At 53.2% G+C, this 26,494-nt stretch overlaps 1 protein-coding gene across 2 annotated transcripts in view; it reads left to right on the top strand.

Annotated features, from left to right (window-relative positions):
- HDLBP (high density lipoprotein binding protein) overlaps positions 1-26,494 on the top strand; it is a 72,713-nt gene that overhangs the window by 8,837 nt on the left and 37,382 nt on the right. Inside the window, exons 1-4 of one of the 2 annotated variants that reach the window (XM_075937153.1) lie at positions 13,852-13,938; positions 22,001-22,068; positions 23,795-23,907; positions 24,906-25,060. In XM_075937153.1, the coding sequence (XP_075793268.1) occupies positions 23,832-23,907; positions 24,906-25,060 (231 nt within the window). In that variant the 5' untranslated portion in view covers positions 13,852-13,938; positions 22,001-22,068; positions 23,795-23,831. Of the gene's footprint in view, positions 1-13,851; positions 13,939-22,000; positions 22,069-23,794; positions 23,908-24,905; positions 25,061-26,494 lie in introns of those variants that run through there. The other variant, XM_075937152.1, reaches the window with a different exon arrangement.

The following is a 26,494-nucleotide window of genomic DNA, read 5'->3' as shown; positions in this document are numbered from 1 at the left end:
GAGGTTATACGCTCCTCTCCCCCCGTGTCACAAAGTCCTCAAACTGGAACTTCTGTGTAGAACATCCAGGACACCTGCAAGTGTTGTACTTTCTTGGGGATTAGAATGAACTAGCAGACTGCTTCACCAGATCATTCCAGACATTGCCGTTTTAATCTTCCAGAGGTGTGGCTTTCCCCCAAAATGGACCTATTCACTGCATGACAACAAGAAGTGCTAGCAGTTTTGCTCCTTCCAGGATCACAGCTTGGGCTGCACAGCAAACACATTCCTCATTCAGTGGGGAGGTCCCCTTCTATATGCCTTTCTGTCCATACTGCTCATTAATCCGGTGCTCCTCAAGATCCAGAGGGAACAAGCTCAGGTCATGGTAAAGGGCCAGGCTGACCCTGTCAGCACTGGTACCCATTTCTACATGTCTTTAGATGCACCAATCCCCCTACCCCTCCTCCTGGGTCTTCTGATGCACGATAAAGGTGGTTTTCAGTATCTGAACCTCAACTTCCTTCACTCATGGCATGGAAGCTCCATGGTTGAACTTGGGGGAGCTGTCCTGTTCTGGTTAGACGGGTCCTCCTTGGCAGTGAGAAGCCATCTACAGAGTCACCACCTTGCCAAGTGGAAGAGATTTTCAATCTGGTCTGCACAGAACCATTCATCTCTAATACTGGCCTCTGTGCTGCTCATCCTGGACTACTGCCTTAAACAACAGGGACTCTTGTTATCATCTGTAAGACTGTCTTAGCTAAGGGCCCTAGCATTGGAGCCCCCTACACCATGTTCTGCAAGGACAAGTTCCAGGTCAGGCCGCACATAGCAGTCCTTCCAAAGGTTGCGTCACATCAACTAAGACACATTTCTTCCAATTTTTTACCCTAAGCTACATTCCAATGCCAGGAAGCAGAGACTCCATTCTCTTGACGACTGCAGAGCACTAGCCTTCTACATCAGGAGAACGAAGCCTTTCAAGAAATTGGTCCAGTGATTAATGGGAGTTAGACAGAATGAAGAGTCAGCCTTTGTCATCGCAATGCATCTTGTCATGGATAGCAACCTGCATTTTGGGAGTGCTACAAGATAGGAGTTCCCGCATTTCCACTCTCAGCGAATTCTACAAGGTGCAAGCTTCATCCACAGCATTCCTCACTCAGGTTCCCACTTGGGAAATTTGCAGAGTGGCAAAATGGTCTTCCATCCATACACTAGCAGTTCTTTTATACCAGTGTTGCTCAACCTTCTTTTATAAAGTACCCCCTTAAAAAAAAATAATACCCCCAGTACCCAGAGTTTTAAGACACACATTTTTTTTCTTCTACCATTGCAACATGTTTGTTTAAACAACTTAATCGTAGCCGGACGGGTGATGAAATTTTTGGATGTAAAAAGTACAGAAATAATAAAGCGCTGTAAAACTTAAAACAAAAATTCAGTGTTCTCCAAATTTCAGTTGCATTGACGTACCCCCAGACTTTTCTCGAGTACCCCTAAGGGTGTTCGTACCACTGGGTCAGAAACACTTCTCTATACTATTACCCAGCAAGCCAGAGAATGCGGCTTTCAGACAAAAAGCAGTGCTCCAATCAGTAATGGGCTCTGACCCCACCTCCTAACCTTGGACTTGTGAGTCACCTGACTGAAATCAACATGAACAAGCACTTGAAGAAGAAAAAACAGTAACTCCCCTTCTTGTAAGAGTTGTTCTTCGAGACGTGGTGTCCATGTCCATTCCAGTACCCACTCTGCTTTCCCTCTGGCCGAGTAGCCGGCAAGAAAGAACTCCAGGGGTGGTGGGTTGTCAGGGCTCCTATATTGGGCACCCCAAAGGTGAGACTCCACGGGGTGCCCAGAATGACCTTATGGATGCTGCTATGGGAAGCCGTTTCCAACCACCATGCATGTGTGAACGCACAGACCTGATTGGAATGCACATACACAGCATATCCCAAAGAACAACCGTTACAAGAAGGTGAGTAGCTGTTTTTCTTCTTGAATTCCTATGACTTTTCCCCCTTCTCTTACCCTCTGCCATTACTTCTATCCAGAAGAAACTTAAATCTAGATTTTATGTGATTCATTCCCTGAAAGCTGCTTCTCCCATTCTAGACTCAATCAGCTCTTAAGTTATATTGCTTCACTATACATTTTCACAAGTGACTGCTTCCTTTTGTTGTCCCTTATGTTTGACAAGCATTTCCCTTGAACGCAGACCAGAATCCTGGAGTTTTCCTTATCTTTGGCAAACTTTTTCCATATATCCATGATTCATAAGTTTACCTATTAACACTTCTTGAATATTGCTAGAAAATACTACTTGGATCATGCCTGTGCTGAAATCTTTGCTTGTATTTAATCACATTCCATTTTAACCATTGCACTTTCTGCTTTAGCCTTCCCAAATCCTTGGTGTGTAAATCCAGCTAATATAAAACAGCAGCCAGATTTCTCTCTTGCATTAAATGGCAGGGGACAGCCTCTTCTGCTTTCTTTTGTTTTGCAAATCTACTACGTATTTGAGAAAGTTTGTTTGTATGTGAGGTAGGGAGTTTGTCTGTCTTTATGTTTGTTCAAGAACTCTGCCTAAACAGTAAGAGCTAGCACGACCAAATTCAGTCTGCAGCTTCCTCTTACCGTAACTAAAAGCAAGACCAGGGTTTGGCTGTACCAGGACAATGGGATGTGCCTGGAATGGGATTGCTTCCCATAAAACCATACAGAAAAGAGACAATCACCAGGCAGATGAAAGGGGCTGGCTGGGGGCATCTCCTCCCAATCTGTTACTTCCCCAGCCCTGTGCTTCTCACCCTTAGGCAGTGGGGGTGGTGGAAGCTCCCCACCTCGAATCATGAAGGCACATTGCTGGCTGTTCCTCTTTGACAGGAAGCAAGGAAAAAGTGTAGTTTGCACCATTCCTCACTCTGGCTAGAGAGCACAGGGGACAGATGGATCTGGACCTGCCCCAGCTGAGCCCACTGGAGCAGCAGAAATGGAGAGGCACTTCTCACCTGGCCCCAAGCTTCTGTGGTGAGAGAGGGCTAGGGTAACTTACAAAGTGCTGTACAACCTGTAATGTAATCCCAATATGTGAGGTACATAAGGATTATCTTCTCCCTTTTTATAGAGGGGAAACTGAGACAGAAGTTGAGCCTTTCCCAAGCAGAATTGGAAATGGAGTTCATGTCTCCTGAGTCTGCCTTTGTGTTAACCACTTGCATGGTTTCATGGGACCTGTGCACTCTCTGTTGCGTATGGTCCCTGGCAGGAAGCCCTTCTTGGGAGTCACTTTCTCAGGAGCTAAGCATTGGTCTCCACTGTCTCCTCTTTGAGCCGTTAGCACACCCAGCTGTCTCCATGAACCTCCGCAGGGAGTCCACTCAGGAGCCCCAGGACTTCCACAAGAGGGAGCAATGCTACCCCTATCTCTAGACTGCAATGACTGTCAGCCTGCGTAAAACAGAAGGGTTTACTGTACATCTGGGCATAACACAAAAAGTTCTCAGGGCCTAGAAAGTCCCAGTAGTGTCCAGCCTTCAGGTGGCTCAGGCTGCCTTTTGTGTTCCCAGTCCAGAAAACCTCTCTTTCCAGACAACCATCCTATATATATCACCTTCCCAACAGCCCCTCCTCTGTCTTCATTCCTGGGGAAAACAGATCATCTGGGCCCTCTCTCTTCCATCCTTTGTTCCCACTGGCTAGAGGCGGCTGGCTCCCAAGATGGGATGGGATTCCAGATCAGTGGCTGGTAAATTCCAGTGTTCTGGCTGTTGCCCTAGGTCCAGGCTGCTATGCGAGGTCACACCTGAACCTCTACAACAAGCAACACCCTCTCCTACCACCTTCTTAAATACGCGCAGAAGGGAAACTGGCATACGCAGTATTAATGCAAAACTTAAGACAATCCCCCACATCATCTCACCACTAGGCAATGCTTCCTCTTGTTTTACCATTGGTAAATGATGACCAACTACTCCCCAACTTGCGTGAGTTCCTCTTTCTGCAAGTTGAGGAATAGGTGGTTATGGTGTATCTAAGCTCTTGTCTATCCTGCTCACTGTAGAACTCTTTCCAAAGCAATAAGTTAGTCATTCTTCAAACCTATTTTGCTTAGCCTTTTCTGTGATACTATAAGGACAGGGTGCATTGCTTATAAACTGATAGTTACATCACTTCACTGTCAAAGTGCCCAGAAAGTAAAGTAAGAGAAACAAAGTCAGGTTAAACAATATCACAAATCCACCCTGATCTCAGACTCTGGTCCGCTTTCTTACTATGGCAAAGAGCTTCTTTATAAAGGTACTTGGCTAGAATCTGGCTATTTGTTCCTAATTAGGCCCTGATATGGGACTGGGTGCTTCTCCTTTCAACAGGTACACCATTTAGGGATACAAACCTGCCTGTACACTCGAGTGTACAATTTACAACTGAAGACAGTGGGGTTGCATAGGGCCAAATTCTGCCCAATAAAAGCTTTAATACTGGTGATGCATGAATCAGAAGGAACACAGCTTAAGGAACACAGCTTCACTTCCAGATCTCCAGTGAGAATTTTTTTCCTGTCCAGTTGTAAATGATGCACATTTGGTTTGGAAGTCACTGACACAGGAAGCGCAGAATACTCTGACTCACTTTTTACAGCAAATTCCTCTCTCTTAACATGGTGATCCACATTATTATAACTTTTATCAAAGGTTTTCTACCAGTGGTAAACCTGGGCCCACGTTGTAACTTACTTTGCTTGTGGGAGAGTTTCTGTATTCTTTGTGTGCGGCCTTCATTCTTAGTTCTCCTTCCACCTTCTTTTAAAACAGTATCGCCGAAAAGAAATAAAGTACTTTCTAACACAGCCTTAGTTCTGCCAAAATCAAGATCAGCAGAGCTGGTAAAGCTGGAACTCCCTCAGTATAAACGAGAAGGAACTTGCAAGGTGTTCTTTATGACTAGTCCTCTGTTTTGAAACTCTGCTCCCTCCTTGGCCAGCTGTGCCCAGATCCTCCAAGGCATTTAGGTTCCTAACATCCACTGAAATCAGTAAGTTAGGAGCCTTAAATACTTTTGAGGATCTGTGCTGTAGAACCTCAATTTTGTAACCATTTGGGTCTGTTGCAATGCCCATCTTTTTCTCTTATGCTGCTAAAGAGATGCATTTCCGGGCAGTTCTCTTTTATTATTTGGAGATCTCAGAGTGTGGGTTAAGAACCAGAGCACAAGATGGGTGCTTACTAATTACATTTTACAAATCTTACATTCATCTCCACCACTTTTTTAGCATATTTGGGTTGAGTTCAGAATAAGGCCTGATTTCCCTAGCTGCAAAACTAAGTTTGCATCCCCTGCAGCACCAGAAAATGCTTGAAAAGTCCTTGGAAAAATCCCAGCTTGTCCAAGGGTGACTGTGCCATGAAAGAGCTGTATCTTGTATGAGGATTACCACAAGCATTTCCCTTTTTAGCAGTCTCTGTTCCTAAGGAAAGCAGGCCTGAGAGGCTACGTCTAAACTACAGGCTTCTTTCGGAAGAAGCTTTTTTTGGAAGTGTGTCCACACTGCAAAAGTGCATCGAAAAAGCGATGTGCTTTTTCGAAAGAGAGCATTCAGACTGGATGTGGACACTCTCTCGCAGGTAAGCTGTGATTGCTATGGATGGAATGGCCAGCAGGGCACCAGTGCTTCTTCCTCCTTCCTCTTCTTCCAAAAGAACTCCCACTTCCCCATCCACACACACTTTTTGGTAAAAGAGCTCTTTCAGAAAAGGCTTCTTCCTCGTAGAATGAGGATTACCAATGCTGGAAAAACCCTGTTCTTTCGATTTTCTTGCAGAAGAACGCATTTGCAGTGTGGACGTTCCTCAAGTTTTGTCGGAAAAACAGCCGTTTTCCCGACAAAACTCTGTAGTGTAGACATACCCAGAGCGGCTTTTTTCTCCACGGGTTTCCACTCAGAATGGCCTGTTCCTAGGGTCTAGATAATTGTTTTGTCCATTCCTTCAGACTGGCTGTATGAAGGAGCTGCCTGCAGCTAAGCCAGGAAGCATGTGCTCATCAAGGACTGTTGCACCTGTCACATGTTAACATCTTTCCCATGATGCCTTCTTGTTACTAGTCCTCAAGCAAGTCTCCCTCTCTTTGCACAGCCAAATCCACAGGGCAGGAGGGATGGGGGGGTTACTTGTCCTGATGAGTGGGTACCTTCTTTTCCCTTGATGCCTCAGCTCTCCTTGCTGGGTCCTACCAAGCCTGGCTTGTATTGGCCTGTTTCCTTGTTTTCAATATGTGGTCACTCTGACAGGGAGCAGTATGACGAGAAGGAAGGACTCTGGGAAGGGAAGGGACCCTTGGAGGTTGTGCTCACCAGTGTTGCTGCAGTGGGAGGAAGGGGAAGCAGGTCACGACAGGCCTCAGAACATCACTGAAGTATATTCTCTTTATCCTCCCACAGGAAATCTCCACACTTGGGGTGTGTGTGTGGGAGGAACAGGCCACGCCAGGCTGTCTCCCTCTGTGGAAGCTTTCCTACTTCTGAGAACAGGCTGTGACAGGTTTTCCCCCAACAGAAATCTCCACTATAGCAGTAAAAGCAATGGGTTGTGATAGGCCCTTCCCGAACCTCCTCTGCCACAAAAGCCCAGGGGCACACTCCATATCATGCTGTGTTGCTACTCTATAGTTGGAGCCGTATGATTAAAAAAGCCAAGACACCAGAGAATTCCCGCAAAAGGATCCAGATGTTAAAGGGAGGTTGGACAGAAATCCACAAACCTATAATGTTTGAGACCAGAATTCACCTGGATAACTGCAGAGTGATAGATGCATGTAGACCCCCATCTCTGAGATGATGCAGCATGTCCCTAAGGAGCCGGACAATGAGATGGGACTTTTGGGGTAAGGAGGATAAATCCCAGTAGAGGTTTCCAGACTGGGATTTCATCTAATAATGCCTCCCTGTACTGAGGGTAACCAAGGGCAACGTTAGACTTCCTACCTGCTCAAAAGCTAATTGGGTGTGGCTGAAGCTAGTTACACTCAGAGCCTTAAATAGGATGTGTCTCTTTCTAGAGCAAATGGATGGAAATAAGGCTCTGATGCTCATAGTGAAGGCTTGTAACTCCCATTTAAATCAGTGGAAGCTAATAGCATGAAAAGTTGAGGATCTGGGAATTTCTGCCTTTCTAGAAAGCCGGCCAGGGACCACCACAACTGCCTTAATGTTGGTATGCTGTTTAGCTGCATGAAGGAAATGGAACCAGAGACTTTACACAGTTGTTTGGTTGTTGTTGTTGTATTTTAAGCTATAAGTGAATCGGAAATGGCAAAGGTGGGTTTCTCTGCTTTGCCTGGGATTTGGGCTAAATGTCAGGCCAGCAGCGACCTTGCTTCTGCCATACACAACAGTAGAAGTGCCACTGTGGTGGTGGGAGGACCAGTCTCCTGCGTGCTGAAGCATATGGACATGTATTGCTTTCAGCTTCTAGGGGTGGATTAGATGTCCTAGTACTGTGGCTCTCAAATTGCAGCTCGTGGACCACTAGTGGTCGATGTCTGCCTTGCAGATGGGCCGCAGCTTGGGGCTCATCTTCCCTCCCTGCAGCTGGGAGCCCATGCTCCTCCCCCCACAAGGCTGGGTCCTTGCTGCAGGAGGGAGTGAGAGCCCCAGGCTTTGCGGGCCAGATCTGGCATGTGGGGGCACCAAGTTGCTCTGTACGCTGCCACCCTCTCCCTCCATCTGAGGGAACTACAGTGAGGGAACTGCTCGCCTGGAGGCTTTCCCTGCTGCTCCTGTTGACCGGACTCACAGCCACTGGGAGGTGGTGCCTGAGAGGGGCATGAAGTCAGGTTAAGCACTTCCTCATCCCCCTCCATGACCAGACACTGCACCCCATTGCCCTCACCGACCCCCCTCAAAGACCCCGCACCCCCAGCCTTCTCCTGCACCCTCACCCCCCCAACACCCAAACTCCTGGCCAGACCCCCTCTCCCAGCCCACTCCGACATCCTACCTCACAGACACCCTGCCTTCACCTCCCCCTTGCACACTGAACCCCTCATTTTGGCCCTACCCCAGAACCAAAGGGGGTTCACAAAAATCTACTAACCCTGGACCCCCAGAAGAGTTAATCTGGCCTCGGGGAAGCCCTGAACCTTGGTCCTCCTTGCCCTCTGTCCCACTCCTTCAGTGGGGCTGGAGTGCCAGGGGCGTGAAGTGTCTCAGCTGAGGACCACATCAATGAGGGTTTGGGGGGAGGGGGAATTGTTGGGTTTTTGCCTTTTACTTTTGTATGGCTCCCAACTGATCCCCCCCCCCCCCATGGATCAGTGGCCCTGACCCAAAAAAGGTCCCCACCCTGCCATAAATAAAGACAACACTGACCCTTTTTGTTCTGGGCGTACATTCATATTTTTGGTAAACTAACATGATAAAGTTTAGCGCTTAATCTCTTTAGTTTGATTCTGATTAATATTTCCTTTCTTCCCACTTCTATATATGTCCTTATGTTAGAGCTGCATAGTTACTTTTTTATGCTCCAGTAGCCTAATATGAATAACTTTGTATGTAAGATATTTAGAGCTAAGCAAAGGCATTTTCTCATCATGGGTGGTTGGCTGGTGGGCTACAGAAAGGTTTGTGTTGAGCAGGGTGGGCCTCAGGCCAAAAAGTTCAAGAACCAGTGTCCGAATAGGTCATTTCAATCTACTTAAGCACTGTCTGTGCATGCCACTATATAACAGTAGGGACTAAGCGAGTTCCTTGCCAGAGGATTTACAGACTAAATTAAACAGATGATACATTTCAGATACAATATTCCAGATTGCCCCCTCCACAAAAAAGCCCTGGACCCTTGTAGCACTTTCTATAAGGGAGAAGAGCTAGTAATTCCATGAAGTCTGCTAAGAACATCAAGTCCCTCTGTGATAATGGCTCGGCATATGCCATGGTTAAGACAGATCTAAAGAAGAGCTCTGTGTGGCTTGAAAGTTTCTCTTTCACAAAAATTGGTCCAATAAAGATCTTGTCTTCCCAAGAAAGCACCGTAGTTTCATAGCCCCCTCTACATATGCTAGCGAGCTGTGACTGCTCTAACCCACCGTGCTAGCCATTCTGTAGCAGGGTGCATGGGAAGTGATCTTTCAGTGTAAGATGAGGCAAGACTCAAACCCACAGCTACCAAGGTTGTAGGAGAGAACCTCAACCACTCAGCTATCAACCTACTCCTAGGGATGGGACTTTGCTATTGCCAGCCTTCTGCATGGAAAACCTTCAGCTACTACAGTGATAAGCAGCAGGCCAAAAGTCCAAGCTAGGAAAACTCTAAACTCAAGCAGCTGAAGATCTAATCCCTGTCCTAAGCACTTGTATCTCACACCCTTGTGGAGATTACAGGGGAAGTTTTACAGCTGTATACTTGGAAGACAGATGTGACTGAGTTGAGGCTAGCTATTTAGGAGCAGAGCAAGAGCTCTCACAGCAGCAAAACAGGCCATTGTACAAGTGCTGTATGTAAAAGGTGAGCCGCAGGGAACCAGGCTGACTTACGGGAGAGTGGAGGCAACTGTCCAGGGGCCCTGGGCTATTTAAAAGGGGCACCTAAGTAATGAGGCCAAGGCAGGCTCCCTGGCCACTCGTGCTCCACACCACTCCCAAAAGTGGCCGGCATGTTCCCACAGCCGCTGAGAAGAGGCAGGAGGAAGTCTCCACACGCTACACCCGCAGTTCCCTTTGAAAGCTGGAGGGGAGGTGCCTGGGGACAGGGGTGCACAAAGCCCCTCTGCCCTCTCAGGAGCCACAGCCAGAAGAGCGTGCTGGTCACTTTTGGGAGCCACCAAATGTAAGTACCTCCCCATATTCCTTCCCAGGCCCCTACCTTAGGCCAGTCTCCCTCCTGGGACCTGCATCTCCTTCCACATCCAGCCTGGAGCTGCTCCCTGACCTGCACAGCCATCCCCTACCCCAGCCTCGGGGAAGAGAGCAGGAGGAGGGACCTTAGAGAAGGGATGAGACAGGGGCCTCAGCCAGCCTGGCTCTGGGGCCTGTAAGGAACAGCAGAGTCATAGGAGTGCTTGGACCTCACATGAATGCACATCTGCTGTCGGCCCACCAGCCACCCCCCCCACCGCTACTGACCGGGGTGGGGGGCTGCCTTCTTCCCAGCCAGCCCCCACCGCTACTGCCCGGGCAGAGGGGGGGGGGGCTGCCTTCTTCCCAGCCACCCCCCACCGCTACTGCCCGGGCAGAGGGGGGGGGGCTGCCTTCTTCCCAGCCACCCCCCACCGCTACTGCCCGGGCAGAGGGGGGGGGGCTGCCTTCTTCCCAGCCAGCCCCCACCGCTACTGCCCAGGCGGGGGGGGGGGGGGGGTTGCCTTCTTCCCAGCCACCCCCCACCGCTACTGCCTGGGCGGGGGGGGGGGCTGCCTTCTTCCCAGCCACCCCCACAGCTACTGCGCGGGGGGGGGGGGGGGGAGGCTGCCTTCTTCCCAGCCACCCCCCACCGCTACTGCCCGGGCGGGGGGGGCTGCCTTCTTCCCAGCCACCCCCCACCGCTACTGCCCGGGCGGGGGGGGGGGCTGCCTTCTTCCCACCCAGCCCCCACCGCTACTGCCCGCGTGGGGGAAGGCTGCCTTCTTCCCACCCAGCCCCCACCGCTACTGCCCGGGCGGGGGGGGGGGGGGGAAGGCTGCCTTCTTCCCAGCCAGCCCCCACCGCTACTGCCCGGGCGGGGGGGGGGGAAGGCTGCCTTCTTCCCAGCCAGCCCCCACCGCTACTGCCCGGGCGGGGGGGGGGGGAAGGCTGCCTTCTTCCCAGCCACCCCCCACCGCTACTGCCCGGGCGGGGGGGGGGGGGAAGGCTGCCTTCTTCCCAGCCACCCCCCACCGCTACTGCCCGGGCGGGGGGGGGGCTGCCTTCTTCCCAGCCACCCCCACCGCTACTGCCCGGGCGGGGGGGGGCTACCTTCTTCCCACCCAGCCCCCACCGCTACTGCCCGGGCGGGGGGGGGGGGGAAGGCTGCCTTCTTCCCACCCAGCCCCCACCGCTACTGCCCGGGCGGGGGGGGGGGGAAGGCTGCCTTCTTCCCAGCCAGCCCCCACCGCTACTGCCCAGGCGGGGGGGGGGGGGGTTGCCTTCTTCCCAGCCACCCCCCACCGCTACTGCCTGGGCGGGGGGGGGGGCTGCCTTCTTCCCAGCCACCCCCACAGCTACTGCCCGGGCGGGGGGGGGGGGGAAGGCTGCCTTCTTCCCAGCCACCCCCCACCGCTACTGCCCGGGCGGGGCGGGGGGGGGGCTGCCTTCTTCCCAGCCACCCCCCACCGCTACTGCCCGGGCGGGGCGGGGGGGGGGCTGCCTTCTTCCCACCCAGCCCCCACCGCTACTGCCCGGGCCGGGGGGGGGGGCTGCCTTCTTCCCAGCCACCCCCCACCGCTACTGCCCGGGCGGGGGGGGGGCTGCCTTCTTCCCACCCAGCCCCCACCGCTACTGCCCGGGCGGGGGGGGGGGGGGGAAGACTGCCTTCTTCCCAGCCACCCCCCACCGCTACTGCCCGGGCGGGGGGGGGGGGGAAGGCTGCCTTCTTCCCACCCAGCCCCCACCGCTACTGCCCGGGCGGGGGGCGGGGGGGAAGGCTGCCTTCTTCCCACCCAGCCCCCACCGCTACTGCCCGGGCGGGGGGGGGGGGGGAAGGCTGCCTTCTTCCCAGCCAGCCCCCACCGCTACTGCCCGGGCGGGGGGCGGGGGGGAAGGCTGCCTTCTTCCCAGCCACCCCCACCGCTACTGCCCGGGCGGGGGGGGGGAAGGCTGCCTTCTTCCCAGCCACCCCCCACCGCTACTGCCCGGGCAGAGGGGGGGCTGCCTTCTTCCCAGCCACCCCCACCGCTACTGCCCGGGCAGAGGGGGGGGGCTGCCTTCTTCCCAGCCAGCCCCCACCGCTACTGCCCAGGTGGGGGGGGGGGGGTTGCATTCTTCCCAGCCACCCCCCACCGCTACTGCCTGGGCGGGGGGGGGGCTGCCTTCTTCCCAGCCACCCCCACAGCTACTGCCCGGGCGGGGGGGGGGGGGGGGAAGGCTGCCTTCTTCCCAGCCACCCCCCACCGCTACTGCCTGGGCGGGGGGGGGGGCTGCCTTCTTCCCAGCCACCCCCCACCGCTACTGCCCGGGCGGGGGGGGGGGGCTGCCTTCTTCCCACCCAGCCCCCACCGCTACTGCCCGGGCGGGGGGGGGCTGCCTTCTTCCCACCCAGCCCCCACCGCTACTGCCCGGGCGGGGGGGGGGGGGGGGAAGGCTGCCTTCTTCCCAGCCACCCCCCACCGCTACTGCCCGGGCGGGGGGGGGCTGCCTTCTTCCCACCCAGCCCCCACCGCTACTGCCCGGGCGGGGGGGGGGGGGGGGGAAGGCTGCCTTCTTCCCAGCCAGCCCCCACCGCTACTGCCCGGGCGGGGGGGGGGGGGGAAGGCTGCCTTCTTCCCAGCCAGCCCCCACCGCTACTGCCCGGGCGGGGGGGGGCTGCCTTCTTCCCAGCCACCCCCACCGCTACTGCCCGGGCGGGGGGGGGGGAAGGCTGCCTTCTTCCCAGCCACCCCCCACCGCTACTGCCCGGGCGGGGGGGGGGCTGCCTTCTTCCCACCCAGCCCCCACCGCTACTGCCCGGGCGGGGGGGGGGGGAAGGCTGCCTTCTTCCCAGCCAGCCCCCACTGCTACTGCCCGGGCGGGGGGGGGGAAGGCTGCCTTCTTCCCACCCAGCCCCCACCGCTACTGCCCGGGCGGGGGGGGGGGGGAAGGCTGCCTTCTTCCCAGCCAGCCCCCACTGCTACTGCCCGGGCAGAGGGGGGGCTGCCTTCTTCCCAGCCACCCCCACCGCTACTGCCCGGGCGGGGGGGGGGGGCTGCCTTCTTCCCAGCCACCCCCCACCGCTACTGCCCGGGCAGAGGGGGGGGGGCTGCCTTCTTCCCAGCCACCCCCCACCGCTACTGCCCGGGCAGAGGGGGGGCTGCCTTCTTCCCAGCCACCCCCCACCGCTACTGCCCGGGCAGAGGGGGGGCTGCCTTCTTCCCAGCCACCCCCCACCGCTACTGCCCGGGCGGGGGGGGGGGCTGCCTTCTTCCCAGCCACCCCCACAGCTACTGCCCGGGCAGAGGGGGGGCTGCCTTCTTCCCAGCCACCCCCCACCGCTACTGCCCGGGCGGGGGGGGGGGCTGCCTTCTTCCCAGCCACCCCCCACCGCTACTGCCCGGGCGGGGGGGGGGGCTGCCTTCTTCCCAGCCACCCCCCACCGCTACTGCCTGGGCGGGGGGGGGGCTGCCTTCTTCCCAGCCACCCCCACCGCTACTGCCCGGGCAGAGGGGGGGCTGCCTTCTTCCCAGCCACCCCCACCGCTACTGCCCGGGCAGAGGGGGGGCTGCCTTCTTCCCAGCCACCCCCCACCGCTACTGCCTGGGCGGGGGGGGGGCTGCCTTCTTCCCAGCCACCCCCACCGCTACTGCCCGGGCAGAGGGGGGGCTGCCTTCTTCCCAGCCACCCCCACCGCTACTGCCCGGGCGGGGGGGGGGGGCTGCCTTCTTCCCAGCCACCCCCCACCGCTACTGCCCGGGCGGGGGGGGGCTGCCTTCTTCCCAGCCACCCCCACCGCTACTGCCCGGGCGGGGGGGGGGCTGCCTTCTTCCCAGCCACCCCCCACCGCTACTGCCCGGGCGGGGGGCGGCAGAAGGCGGCTCTCATACGGCGGAGCCCTCCCGGGAAGTGCCCAGGTGGGTCCGGGAGGCTCGCCGGGCGCGGGGCTGGCGCGGCGCTGCGGGCCCGGCCCGGCCTGGCGGGGCAGGGCAGGGAAGGGAAGGGGCCAGGCTCTGACGTGCGCGGCCGGGATTGGCAGCCGCCGCCCTATATAGCTGCCGGGGCCGGGCCCTCGCCGCTTTCCCAGGCGCGTCCGGGGCCTCTCCAGCAGCGCGCTAAGGGCACCGGCCGGAGTAAGTTGCACGGGGGCCGGGCTCGGCGCCCCCCGCCCGCTGCAGCCGCGTGGCCCCGGGCCGCAGAGCAGAGCTGCCGACGTGGAGCGCGGGGGCAGCCGCCCGCAGAGCCCCGCGTGTCACCGCTGCGCGGGGCCCGGGCTCGCCGCCGCCAACTTCGCAGCAACTTTCCGGCCGGCCTGGGCCCGGGCTCGCCGCCGGGCCCCGCAGCGCCCCGGCACGTGGGCTGGCCCCGGCCCGGGGGGGCGGCGGGGGCGAGCTGGGACTGCGGTGCTGACGCTGGCAGTGGCCACGGCGCCGCCCCCGCCCCGGTGTCAGGCCCAGCCCGGCCAGCACCCTCCCACCTGCAGCAGGAAGGCCGACGTGTAACTCCGCGCTGGGGTCGCGGCTCGCTGCCGCCGGATTGTGACATCGCCGGCCACCTTCGGGGCGCCCGGCCGGGCGGCTCGTGCAAAGTTCACTGCCCGCGCCCGGCGCTCCGCAGCTTGCTCTGGTCGCGTGGGCTCTGCAGGGAAGCCCTCGGCAGCTTCATCTGCCCGGCCCGGGCGCTCCTAGTGTGCCCAAGAAAGCCCCATGTGGCGGTTAGTGAGTGTCTGGCTAGCGCTGGGTAGCTTTGCCTGCCTTGACCTGTGGCTCTCCATTTGGAGACTATGAAATATGACTAAATAAAAGCAAAACTTGCGGACTTGGAGGAGGCTGGTTACAGAATCTGCCCTGCTTTTAATTCTTTGCTAATGAGGGTGGCTGACTCCTAGACGACACCATTTGAAGTGACTTTTTCTGGAGTGTTTGGGGGCTGGGTGAGGGAGGCTTTCCAGGGGGTTTAAACAGGGAGGGGGATTAATGTGGTTTCCTGGATGGGGCTGCTTTGGAGAAAGGAGGATTTAGGTTTTGCCTAAACTAGGTTTTAAAGATGATGTGCTAAGCTGTCCAGTAAATCTAGTGTAGAGAAGGCAGGGTGAGGTTAGTGTGTACTCTGTGTTCGCCTCCACCAATGGCCATGTGTAGGTGAGACTGAGTGCTGGTCAGGCATGGCAGAAAGATTCTGATTGGGTTTTATTAATGAGAAGGTTTTTCTGGATGACCCTCCTTTTAGTGAAGAAAAGAGCATGGAGGCCAGTGGTTCCAATAGCTCCCCCCGGAAGTTGGCTAGATGGGGTTTACTCGGTAGACCCAATGTACAGTACTGAAGTCTTTAACTGTAACAAAATGGCCTGCATTGGGATCTTGTCCAATGCCAGAGCAGCCTTGCAAAATATGCAAGACAACGGTTTTGTTGAGGGGGGGGGATGAAAATGAGCCTCTTCGTGCTGAGGAGCAGGTGAGGTGCTTTGTGCTTTTGCTGGGGACTTCTTTGACAACTTTGCAAGGCTGATTTTAATACGTATTAAATTGGCTCCCATAACTGTTGGTGCATGGCTCTGATGTGTCATTGCTCTTTTCCCTTCCCTGCTCTGGTGACTTCAGTTTTAAAGTCTCAGGTGTTTCCTTTTAGCCACTTCTTTCACCGAGGTTATTTCTGTGTAGGTATCTGTTAGAATGAATATCACAGTAACTTCAGACTTTCCCCTTAATGTGCTTCTTGTTCCTAGTCACCGTCCCTAAATAATTCCTGTGCTTTTTTGGTGTTTACTTCAAATACTTGTAAAAGACCATGTCCTCTCTTAGCCATGCTGTAAATGTTACCTTCCTCATAAATTAATCCCTACAGCTTCCTAATCATTCGGGTTGCTTTTCAGTAATGAGACTAAAAGTGAGACTCCAACTTGTCAGTATCTTCCTAATAATCCAGGTACACAGAGCTGAACACAATATTCTTGGCGAGGTGCTCTCAAGGAAAGAGGGGTTTATCCTCCATGACACGATGACTCTTCCTCTGCAGTTCAGAACGGACCTAGCCTTTTTTCCTTTCTCGCTGTATCACATTGCAAGCTTCTATCATTTGATCTCTGCTATCTGTGCTCTCTGGCTTTCAGTGTTGCCCTGTCCCCAGTTCCTCACCAGCCAGTGAACATCTGTTTGACTGAACACCCCCCATTCACTTTCACTCAGCTCTTCTAAAATCCTGAGCCCAGCAAGGGGCAACCTAGGCTAGTGAGTGGGCCACGACAGTGGCCTCCTTCATCTCAGTGGGCTGCAAGATTGTCACAACCAAGATGGTCTTCTGAGAGGAGAGCTTTGCTAATTGCATTTGCATATCTAGAATTTGTCATAGCAGTGCTTTGAATGCAGGGGGGAGTTCGTGGCTGTCACGGTCACTGTTGTGTGTGATCTGCACACGTCTCCCTTCATGTGCGTGTCACTGTAGTAGTACTGGTAGGGGGGAAATATGTGGATGGAAGCCTGTGGAATATGGCATCTTTGCATGAGGGCAACAGTAAAAATGACTTGTAGGCCGCATGGAGAACCCTGTAGTCTCAATATATGTGACACACAATAACTTTCTAAGCCATGTAATGGAACTGTCCTGGGAGTCTAGGCCTCTTGGCTGTGTGCATTTATAAACTTGATTGGTGATCAGGGAGAAATGGATTGAACCTCAGTGGAGTTGGGAATAGTGCAGTAGCTTTTCAGAGCACTTGCATACAAGTCAGACTGACTAATCAGCTTACAGTTGCCTCTGTTGAAAAGGACAGTGTTCTTGTGGGGGGTGTCATCTGGGGTTCAACAACTCTAATATTGCTGGCTGGCCTGTATAAAGCTCTCGTGTATAAGGTAGATGCTGTTGACTAGGAAGGGATTTGTGATCGGTTACTGGCCCTTTAAGGTTGCACCGCCCCCTCCCTGAAGCTATGAATGGTCACTGGTACAGGCAGTGCTGAGGTGGCATTTGCGAAAATTACAGTCTGCTCTGCGCTGACACTGCTTGCTCTGCAGGGCACTCCTGAGTCTTTCTAAGCTTCCCAACGGTTTGGAGTTCTGCCTGCACCCCTCACAAGGGCACATGTACAGAAGTCCCATCCGCATTTTTTTTAAAAAGCCCTTTCTTCTTGCTTTATTTTAGTCATGAGCTTTGCTTAAGCAAAATGTCCAGTCGCATTTGGAGTGTGCTGTGAAGGCCTGCATTAGAATGTTTGCATTATAACAGATTGTGCCGTTGGGCTAGATTGCTCTTAATCTGTCAAGTTACAATTTACTAGAAATATTTCCTTTTAATTCTTTGAAGGCAGGTGAGGCTTGAGTCAGTTTAACACCTTTAACCGAAGAGGTGGCATGTAAACCAGTATCTAGTCACTTTGACCCTTTAGACTTAAGCTAAGGTACAGGCCAGGTCAAAGGTCTATTTGAAATGTAAGGCTTTGTGAGGGGAAACTGAGGCAATACTTCCAAAGTTAGATGGAGGTGTCTGATCAAAGAAGAACAGACTGAAATAAATTGCATTGCTGGGGTGCTAATGGAAGTTTAAGCAAGGTGCTCGATAAACAGTAAATTCTGTCCCATTTTTCACATAAAAGGGCACACGCTATATGAAACCTGTGAGGCAGCATAAGACACCTGAAATCAGAGTGCCTGTATGTGAGGGGCCGCCTGGCCAAGTGGGCCAGAGATGTGGCACCCAGAGGCTGGAATTGGGGGAGAGAAGATGCTCCTGCATAAGAACGGCCATACTGGGTCAGACCAAAGGTCCATCTAGCCCAGTATCCTGTCTGCCAACGGTGGCCAATGCCAGGTGTCCCAGAAGGAGTGAACCCAACAGGTAATGATCAAGCGATCTCTCTCCTGCCATCCATCTCCACCCTCTGACAGACAGAAGGTAGGGACACCATATCTTACCCAACCTAGCTAATAGCCATTAACAGGGCTTGACAAGCAGCGGCCAGCCCCGCTCGCCAGCCGCGCAGTTTGGTACACTGTGCATGCGCAGACACTGATCGCGCTGCGGTGCTGTGCCGGGCTAAAATCTACTTGCCCTGGGCAAGTAGGTTGCCCTAATTGTTGAGCCCTGGCCATTAATGGACATCACCGCCATGAATTTATCTAGTTCTCTTTTAAACTCTGTTATAGTCCTAGTCTTCACAACCCCCTCAGGCAAGGAGTTCCACAGATTGACTATGTGCTGTGTAAAGAAGAACTTCCTTTTATTTCTCTTAAACCTGCTGCCCATTAGTTTAATTTGGTGGCCCCTAGTTCTTACATTATGGGAACAAGTAAATAACTTTTCCTTATTCACTTTCTCCACACCACTCATGATTTTATAGACCTCTATCGTATCCCACCCCCTTAGTCTCCTCTTTTCCAACCTGTAAAGTCCTAATCTCTTTAATCTCTCCTCATATGGGACCCGTTCCAAACCCCTAATCCTTTTAGTTGCCCTTCTCTGAACCTTTTCTAATGCCAGTATATCCTTTTTTGAGATGAAGAGATACTGTAAGCAGTATTCAAGATGTGGGCATATCATGGATTTATATAAGGGCAATAAGATTTTCTCCATCTTAGTCTCTATCCCTTTTTTAATGATTCCTAACACCCGGGTTTGCTTTTTTACTGCCGCTGCACACTGCGTAGACGTCTTCAGAGAACTATCTATGATGACTCCGATTGCTTTCCTGATTAGTTGTAGCTAAATTAGCCCCCATCATATTATATGTCTAGTTGGGGTTATTTTTTCACCTGCCAATGTGCATTACTTTACATTTATCCACATTACATTTCATTTGCCATTTTGTTGCCCAATTACTTAGTTTGCTGAGATCTTTTTGAAGTTCTTCACAGTCTGCTTTGGTCTTAACTATCTTGAGCAGTTTAATATCGTCTGCAAACTTTGCCACCTCACTGTTTGTTTATAAATAGAAGGGCAACTCACTTTCACTGTAAGCTGCAGGGTAGGGGTGTTAAGGACTAGTCGATAAGCAAATACTTATTGGATACTTATTGCTTCTCCTCCCCCCCTCCCCCGGCCTATATCAGATAGAGGCAGCAGGAGGTGAAGAGGGGGGTTCTTCAAAGCAGCAGCGCTGCACTGAGCCCAAGTCTCCGTGTGGTGCTGCCACTTTGAAATGCCGTGGCAGTGTTTCAGAGGGGCAGGGCTGCACAGCTGATCCTGGACTCCATGCGGCACTGCCCCTTTGAAATGCCATGGCAGTGTTTCAGAGGGCAGCGCTGCCCTATCCACTAATTGAATACTCGATGCAAAAATGCACCGACTATTTGATTAGTGAATTACACGGCACTTAACATCCTTACTGTAGGGGACCTGTCTTGACTGTGTAACCTGTCGACTGTGTCGCTCTGCAAGGCCATGCAGTTGAATTTTAATTTCCTCTTGACTGTAGCTTGTCTCTTAGACCGGTCGGATCTTAGATTGTCTTGGGGGAGCTTGCACAGACCATCCTGGAGTGGTGAATTAATTTTCAGCCTCTCCTAAGGAAGAGCATGCAGCCCACACTGCTCGGTCAGGGCTGTAAGTGCTGTGTAGACGTACCCTTAAACACTCTCAGCTCACTTGGGCTGTAAAACTGTGGAGTAGGTGCTTGGGCTGGAGCCGGCACTTTAGAACAGCCTCTTGGGGTCCCAGAGTTTGGGCTCCAGCTGCAGCCTGAGCCACCATGCTGAGTATTTAGTTGCTCTGTAGAAATCCCTGAAGTCAAGAGGCTGCAAAGCTGGGGACTCTGCTCTTACAGGAGTGTTTCTGTGAGGGCCGTGGCCTGAGACACACAGGGAACCACTAGTGATCACAGACCAGAATTGGCTTTTAAGGTGGAAAAGGTGACACAGGCTATAAAATAAGAGTGGTCAGGGAGTAGGAATGTGCCACGATGTTCTTCACGAATCGGTCTCTAGGTTGGCTGCGTTTAGGAGGGCATCTAGCTTCAAGCACTCTCTTCAGTGTGGCTCCCCATGTAGCCTTGTGCAGATCTGTCCCTGCGCACGCTTTTCCCATGTAGAAAGAGGCTGCCTCTTGTTACAAAGCCGTTTTGCAGCAAAGTTGTAATAAATACGTCCGAGTACCATGTTGGTTCCTTTTGCCTAGGAACTGCAGTTGATTCAGTGGGCTCCTGCAATTTCCCGTGGCATGAAGACATTTAAAACATGAGCATGTGGCTGGCTGGGTGAAGTGTCACCACAGCTCCCCAAAAGGTGGGGCATGCCCTTTGGTTTAATAAGTAGCCCATTATCTGAATGTGCTGACTCGATGGCCACTTCAGTTGTAGCTTGTGACAGACCCTCTGAGGACTGCCGGTGTAGCGCGTGGCTTGGGTAGTTGGAGACAGGGTCTGTTGTACCCACAGAGCAGTGATTCACGCTGCTACACCTGCTCACGGAGTCCCGTTCCTAAACACGCTGCTGCGGCGTTGGCAGCAAGGAGAATCCCTGCATCTACTGTGGACTCACCAAACCAGCAGCCGCTCCAATGTCCCTGTCAGATGGGCTCTAAATGGCATCAGTGCCCCAATGCTTTGCCCTTAGCCACAGCCATAGCAGAGCATATGCAAAGTATGCCCCCCCACCCCACCCCCCCAGCTGGAACCTGTGAACTCTGTGTTCCTGCCAGACGTCAGAACACGGCTATCTTCAGTGCGAAGGGATCCGGGCTTTAGACTGTGCTGAAAGCTCTGACTTCTCTGCTGTGGTTGGGATAGTCCTCTCCCTTCTGTACCCTTAGTGCTAGTCGCAGGTCTCTGGTGGGTGAACGCGTCTTCAGCCAGGCTCTGTCCATGGGGGCAATACCTCTGGCTGAAACTCCGCTCTTTGCCGACATAGGCTGGGAAGGGGTGACCTAGTTAACCCTTTCTCTGACTGTACCATCACGGTTTGATCCACTGACGTTATCACCGTGACTGTCAGATCTTGCCCATTGACCAGACTGAAGTCTGTCTCTTGGGTGAGAGTATTGGCCATACATACATGTATATTGGCATTCTTTACAGAGCGTGTGGCTGGCAGTTCTCTAATTGAACAGAATGGCTGTCTTCATCTCCCCTCCCCTCCCCCCACCTCAATTCCCTGCCGTCCATAATAACTGTAGTGCTGTGGCTTGCGGTTTTCAATGAACATCATAGGGAATCACTCGTATCAAGTGTGTCTAGCCCTGAGCCCCAGGCCAACTGAAGGCAGCTTAGATCTTTGGGAGACTAGTGAGTTTTAGGCCACAATGGAAGGGGCCCGATCCTATTGCTACTCTTGTCCTTCACCCCACCCCCACCCCCAGTCGGTCACCATGGTGTCATGTCTCACTAGATTGTGACCTCTTAGCAGCAAAACCTGAGCCTTGACTCTTGTGAGATGTCCAGCATGCTGTGGGGCAGTCCAAGAAACTCTCCGTACTGGCTTAGTGCAAAGGCCAAGAGGAAAGGATTTAGAAGATGAGCTTCATTTGTGGGTCACTGAAAGCCTCTTCCAAGCCAAACTGCAGGATTGGGAGTAGAAGGTGGCCTTGTCCTCCAGCTGATGATTAGTGTTCACGTACAGGCAACCCCAAAAAGCTAACTTCAGACTCTCTGTAGTTCAAGGGGAGGCGCTCTCAACCAAGTGGGTATCCCTGGCAAGGGCATTTAGAATAGTTCAGTGTCTGGGGTGTGTATACAGCCAGCAGTTGTCTGCTTGCAGCTCTGCCTCTGTCTCTTGGTTCCAAGGAAGTCTGCATTGATTCACCAGGGCTTCACTGAGCTACATTCCTAACTTCTGACTACTGTCCGTTTTATTGGCGGACTTTCAGGTGGTTTCTTCCAGCTAGATGGGTTGCTGTTGATGCTGTGGTTTTCAGCCCTCAAGCTTCCAATTCATATCCTACATCTGTTACTAATTACTGTAGTCCAGCCTTATACTACATAGACTTTTGTAGGCAGGGTAACCAAACTAAGTTTCCTATGGGATTTTGCTTTGTGCTAGTGATTCCCTATGGTTGCATTTAACCAATATGGAGACAATGCAGCAACGTATAAGTCAGTGCTGGAGTTTACTGGACAATGGGCAAGTTTGGCATGGCACAGAGGCATGCTGCGTTTGAAAGCGTAAAGGCGATACTTTTGAAATCCTACAGATTGGAGGGGTCATGCTGTCTTGAACCAAAGTTAATTCCTTTTTCTTTTTTTTTTCTTTTTCTTTTTTTTCCCCCGTTAAGCAAAAGCTGGCAGGCTGACAAACAGGCAGCTAACAGGACGGACTCTCTGGCTACTGACCATTTAGCTGGTAAGTTACCTTTTGTATTCTTCAGACTTTCCTGTCCCTTGGCCACCTGCTCAGCAAAGAGAAGCAACCAGCGTTCTGCTGTGACCATGTGTCCACAGCTGCCTCTTCTCATGAAACACTTACAGGTCCCTCAAGCAAACGTGTGCTTGAAAGGCCGTTTTTTCTGTGGCTTCATCCCATCCAGAGTCACCATGGACCCGTTTTATTTTAAACCCCCACAAAGCCACAGCTTGATGAGTGTGACTTAAATATTAGTGGGTACTGGTCTGCCCGTGGCCCCTGCTGTGGGGGCACAGGCCAGTGGCTTTTAAACTTTTTCGTGACCCAGCTGAAGAAAATGACCGCTGGCCAGGACCCAATGTAGCGCTGTCGTTGGGCTAGAGTGTGGGCTCGGGTGGGGCCAGGAATGAGGAGCTTGGGGGTGGGAGGAGACTCTGGGCTGGGCCAGGGGATTGGGGCACAAGGCTGGGCACAGCCTCATATCCAGCAACTCAGTCAGCAGAGCAGCGGGAAGTCTAAGGCTGCTTCCCGCGCTGCGCCCTGGAAACAGCCAGCAGCAGGTCTGAGTCCTAGGCAGAGGCGCGCAGGCGGCTCTGTGCACTGCCCCCGCATGGCAGCCAGTAGGACTGTAGGGCTGGTGCTCGGGGGAGGGCAGTGTGTGGAAACCTCTGGGCCCCTGCCTAGTGCCAGGACAGGCAGGAAGCAATCTCCACTGCTCACCTGGTCAGTCCACAGCAGGGTGGCCCAGTACCTGCCATTGCATGGCCCACACCCAGCTCCCAACCCGGACTTTGAAAATACTGGTCTAGGTGACACCCCTCGGCCTCCATGCACTGAGTTTAGAAAGTGGAACGTTGGGCCGTGTTAAGGTCAATAGGTTCCGTTACTGGACTGAACGAGAAGCTTGCGACTGGGGGCTGCTATACGCTGCTTTCTTCTTGTTACAGCAGCTCTGTTTTAGGGCTCCAAGTAACTCAGACCTTGCTCTTGATGCAAGTTTCATGCCGCTTGTAGGGCTGTGGCCAAGCCTGAGGTGACGTAGAACTGTAGCTGACCATGAAAGAGTGTGAGGACTCAGAGTACCCTGGATGAATCTGAGAGCGCCTTGCTAAATGCTTACAATCTAGATTTGCTGCTAACATTTGTTCAGCAAAGGTACTCGAGACCTAGTAGAAACTGGAGACAAGGCTAGGCAAGATACAGAACCTTCTTCAGGCTCTGTTGTCCTTTGTAATAATGCAGAATCAGGCCCCTTGGTCAACAGGAAAAAGCCCCTAGAAGTGGCTTTTGCTCCAATCTGGTCGCTAATGAATAGAGCCCAGCAGATCTGTGGATATTCACTATCTGTTTACAGATTAGATGCAGATCCCAGTTTGGTATCCATGCAGGGTTCTACTAATGAACTCTTATTTATTTTGAGGGGGGTGTAACAGAACAAACCACAAACCACTTACCATCAGTTTGTCCCTAGATGACAAATGTACAAACAAGAAACAGTTTCCCCTTGATACTGAACAGCATCTCTTAAAGTCGCTGTTTCCTTCCTGGGCATGGAAGGGGGAGGTGATTTGCTTTTATGGAGGCTCTCAGATAAACACAGTGAACCCTTCACCCCACGTGAAGGTCTAAAACTAGTCTCCTAAATTCTGTCCATGTGGAGATCCACCTCTCCCTGGCTTTGGCTGCCGGGATCCTGGTAACAAGCAGTGCCCCTTCTCTCTCCCAGTGGCATACCCGGACTGTGTGTGGGTGGGAAATCGACAATGAGCTCTGTGGCAGTTTTGACCCAGGAGAGCTTCGCTGAACACCGCAGCGGCCTGGCTCAGCAGCAAGTGAAAGGTAAGGCCGCCCCCACGTTCCTGTGGACTCCCGCTTGCTGTCCTCTGCTGCCTGCGTGTGCGTCAGAATTGCTAGGCTGTGTTTTTGTGTGTTGGGGCATCAGATCACGGTTGCCCACCCAGCTTAGAAGGGTGGTATTTCGGATCTGCTTTGCGTGGGGGTAAATGACCTGCAGAATCAGGTCCTCGGCCTCTACCGGGACACCCCCCCCTTCAGCAGATAGTGACAGCAGAGCTGTGTCTGTAGAACAGGATGTATGTGGGAGAGCAATATGCGGTGATAGCTCTTTCCATAGCCGGTATCGGGCATGGTGGGCTGTTCCCTGCCACACTCATGCAGGTTTTCATGGCCATAGCTACTGACGGACTTCCCATCCTCCCAACAGAGCCGGCCAGCACCAACATCAGAAGAGTTGCGTCTGTGTCGCAGCAGGTCTGGTGTGCCTGGAAACCTTTGCTAATCCATAGTGGATCAGACCTGAGTTGCCCCCTCTTGCCCAGTGTCCAGGACTTCGCTGGACTTTCTCTGCTCTGTTTGATCCAGCCCCTCATTCTCTTTGCTTCAGAGCGACTCCAACCTGCCCCTTCTACCTTCCTTGCCCTTGCCCTATCTGCATTCTCTTTCCTTTCTTTGCATGTAGCTGATCCCTTCCTAACTCAAGGCACCCTCAATGTGTGTCACTGTTACAGCATTTGCTGCCATCGCTTGTTTGTTCTGCCGGCGTGTTCTGCTGGTTTTTCCTCACTTTGTCATGTCTATATAGATTGCAATCTATTTGGGGCAGGGACTTGTCGCCTCCTCTGTTTGTTCAGTACCTGGACAATGTGGCGCCGTTCTGTATTGGTCCTTAGGCACTGCCATAATAAACATAATTACTTAGGACGATTCTAAGGTGCACAACCTACTTCCCTCAACCCTACTTCAATAGTGATGTGCAGTGTACCCAAATGGGAGACTTGCTAGCAGTTAAATTGTTTGTCTTGCTTGCCTCACTGCAGTTGCAGCTTTGAATTCTGAAGAGGAGAATGACCCTCCAACTTACAAGGATGCCTTTCCTCCCCTCCCTGAGAAAGCCACATGTCTGGAACCTGCTCAGGAACCAGCTGGTGCCTGGAGCAAAATTCGACCAATCAAGGCTTCTGTCATCACTCAGGTTGGTGGAAGCCAAACCTCTCTCCTCCCCACCCTAAAAACAATACAGATGAGTAGGGCCCTACAAACTCTTCTGTGCAATCCGATCCCCCCTGCCGCTCCTAGCTGCTGTTGCTGTTCTAGCTGCCTGTGGAAGGACCGAAGTTGTCCTTTCCCAGCACAGCCACTCCTGGTGGGAAGCTCAGACACATCTCCAGAAGCAGTACAGAAATGAGGATGAGACACCCTCACTTGTGCACAGCAGCAGCCTGGGAGCTGGGTTTCGGGTTTCTTGTCTTCCTGCCCTGACTCCTGCTATAGCTCCAGTCACTGAGCTCAGTGCTTCAGAAAAGGGCAACAAAAATGACTAGGGGTTTGAAATGGGTCCCATATGAAGAGAGAGAGAGCATGGAAAAGAGGAGACTAAGGGGGATATGATTGAGATCTGTAAAGTCGTGACTGGTGTGAAGAAATGAATAAGGAAAAGTTATTTACTTGTTCCCATCATTTCATTTGGTGACCCCTAGTTCTTATGTGAAGTGAATAGGTAGCAGGTTTAAAACAAAAGGAAGTTTTTCTTCATATAGCACACAGTAACCCTGTGGAACTCCTTGCCAGAGGAGGTTGTGAAGACCAGGAATTTAACAGGGTTCAAGAAAGAGCTACATAAATTCATGGAGGTTAGGTCCATCAGTGGCTATTAGCCAGGATGAGTAGGAATGGTGTCCCTAGTCTCTGTTTGTCAGAGGCTGAAAATGGGGGAGAGAGGAGGGATCACGTGATTTTCCCCGTTCTATTCACTCCCTCTGGGGCACCTGGCATTGGGCACTGTGGGCAGGCAGGACATTGGGCTGGACCAACCTTTGGTCTGACCCAGTCTGGCCATTCTCATGTTCTTCCTACTGCTGCAGCTTCCACCCAAGCTGCTCCAGCCAGGGTTCTCTCTGCTCTGGGGTTTCTGCTGTGGGGCTGCTTCCAGGACTGAGCGACCCATTTTTCCTGGGGGGTTTGGAAATGGTCAGAGGCACCAGCATTAATCTGTCCCTGGTGTGGGTGCCTTGTTGGCACAGGAGAGATCCTACACCCCCTCCACTTCCCTACACCACCTCTGACTGCTGGGAGGGTCCTGCCTTAGGAGGCAGCACAGAAGTGAGCATGGCAATTCCCGGGACCTTTCTACACCAACTTTGCAGCCCTCCATGATCCTGCTTTGGGCCAGGACCCCACAGTTACAGCACTGTGACCTTTCAGATGTTTACATGTGATCCTGACAAACTTTAAAACTCTCTGGCTGCGAAATTGACGGGACTAGACTGTGAATTTGGTAAGGCCCTACAGACCAGCATCCCTTCATGCAGTCGGTAGTGTGCTGAGGGAGGATGGAGTGTGGTTTCCTCCTCTCCACTGTCCCAGGGAGAGGAGGGCCTGTAGGTGAGAGGGATACGGCAAGAGGGTT

Source organism: Pelodiscus sinensis, chromosome 10 (genome assembly GCF_049634645.1).
Source record: "Pelodiscus sinensis isolate JC-2024 chromosome 10, ASM4963464v1, whole genome shotgun sequence".
In the NCBI taxonomy this organism is placed as follows: Eukaryota; Metazoa; Chordata; order Testudines; family Trionychidae; genus Pelodiscus; species Pelodiscus sinensis.
This window is presented reverse-complemented; position numbering and strand designations above follow the sequence as displayed.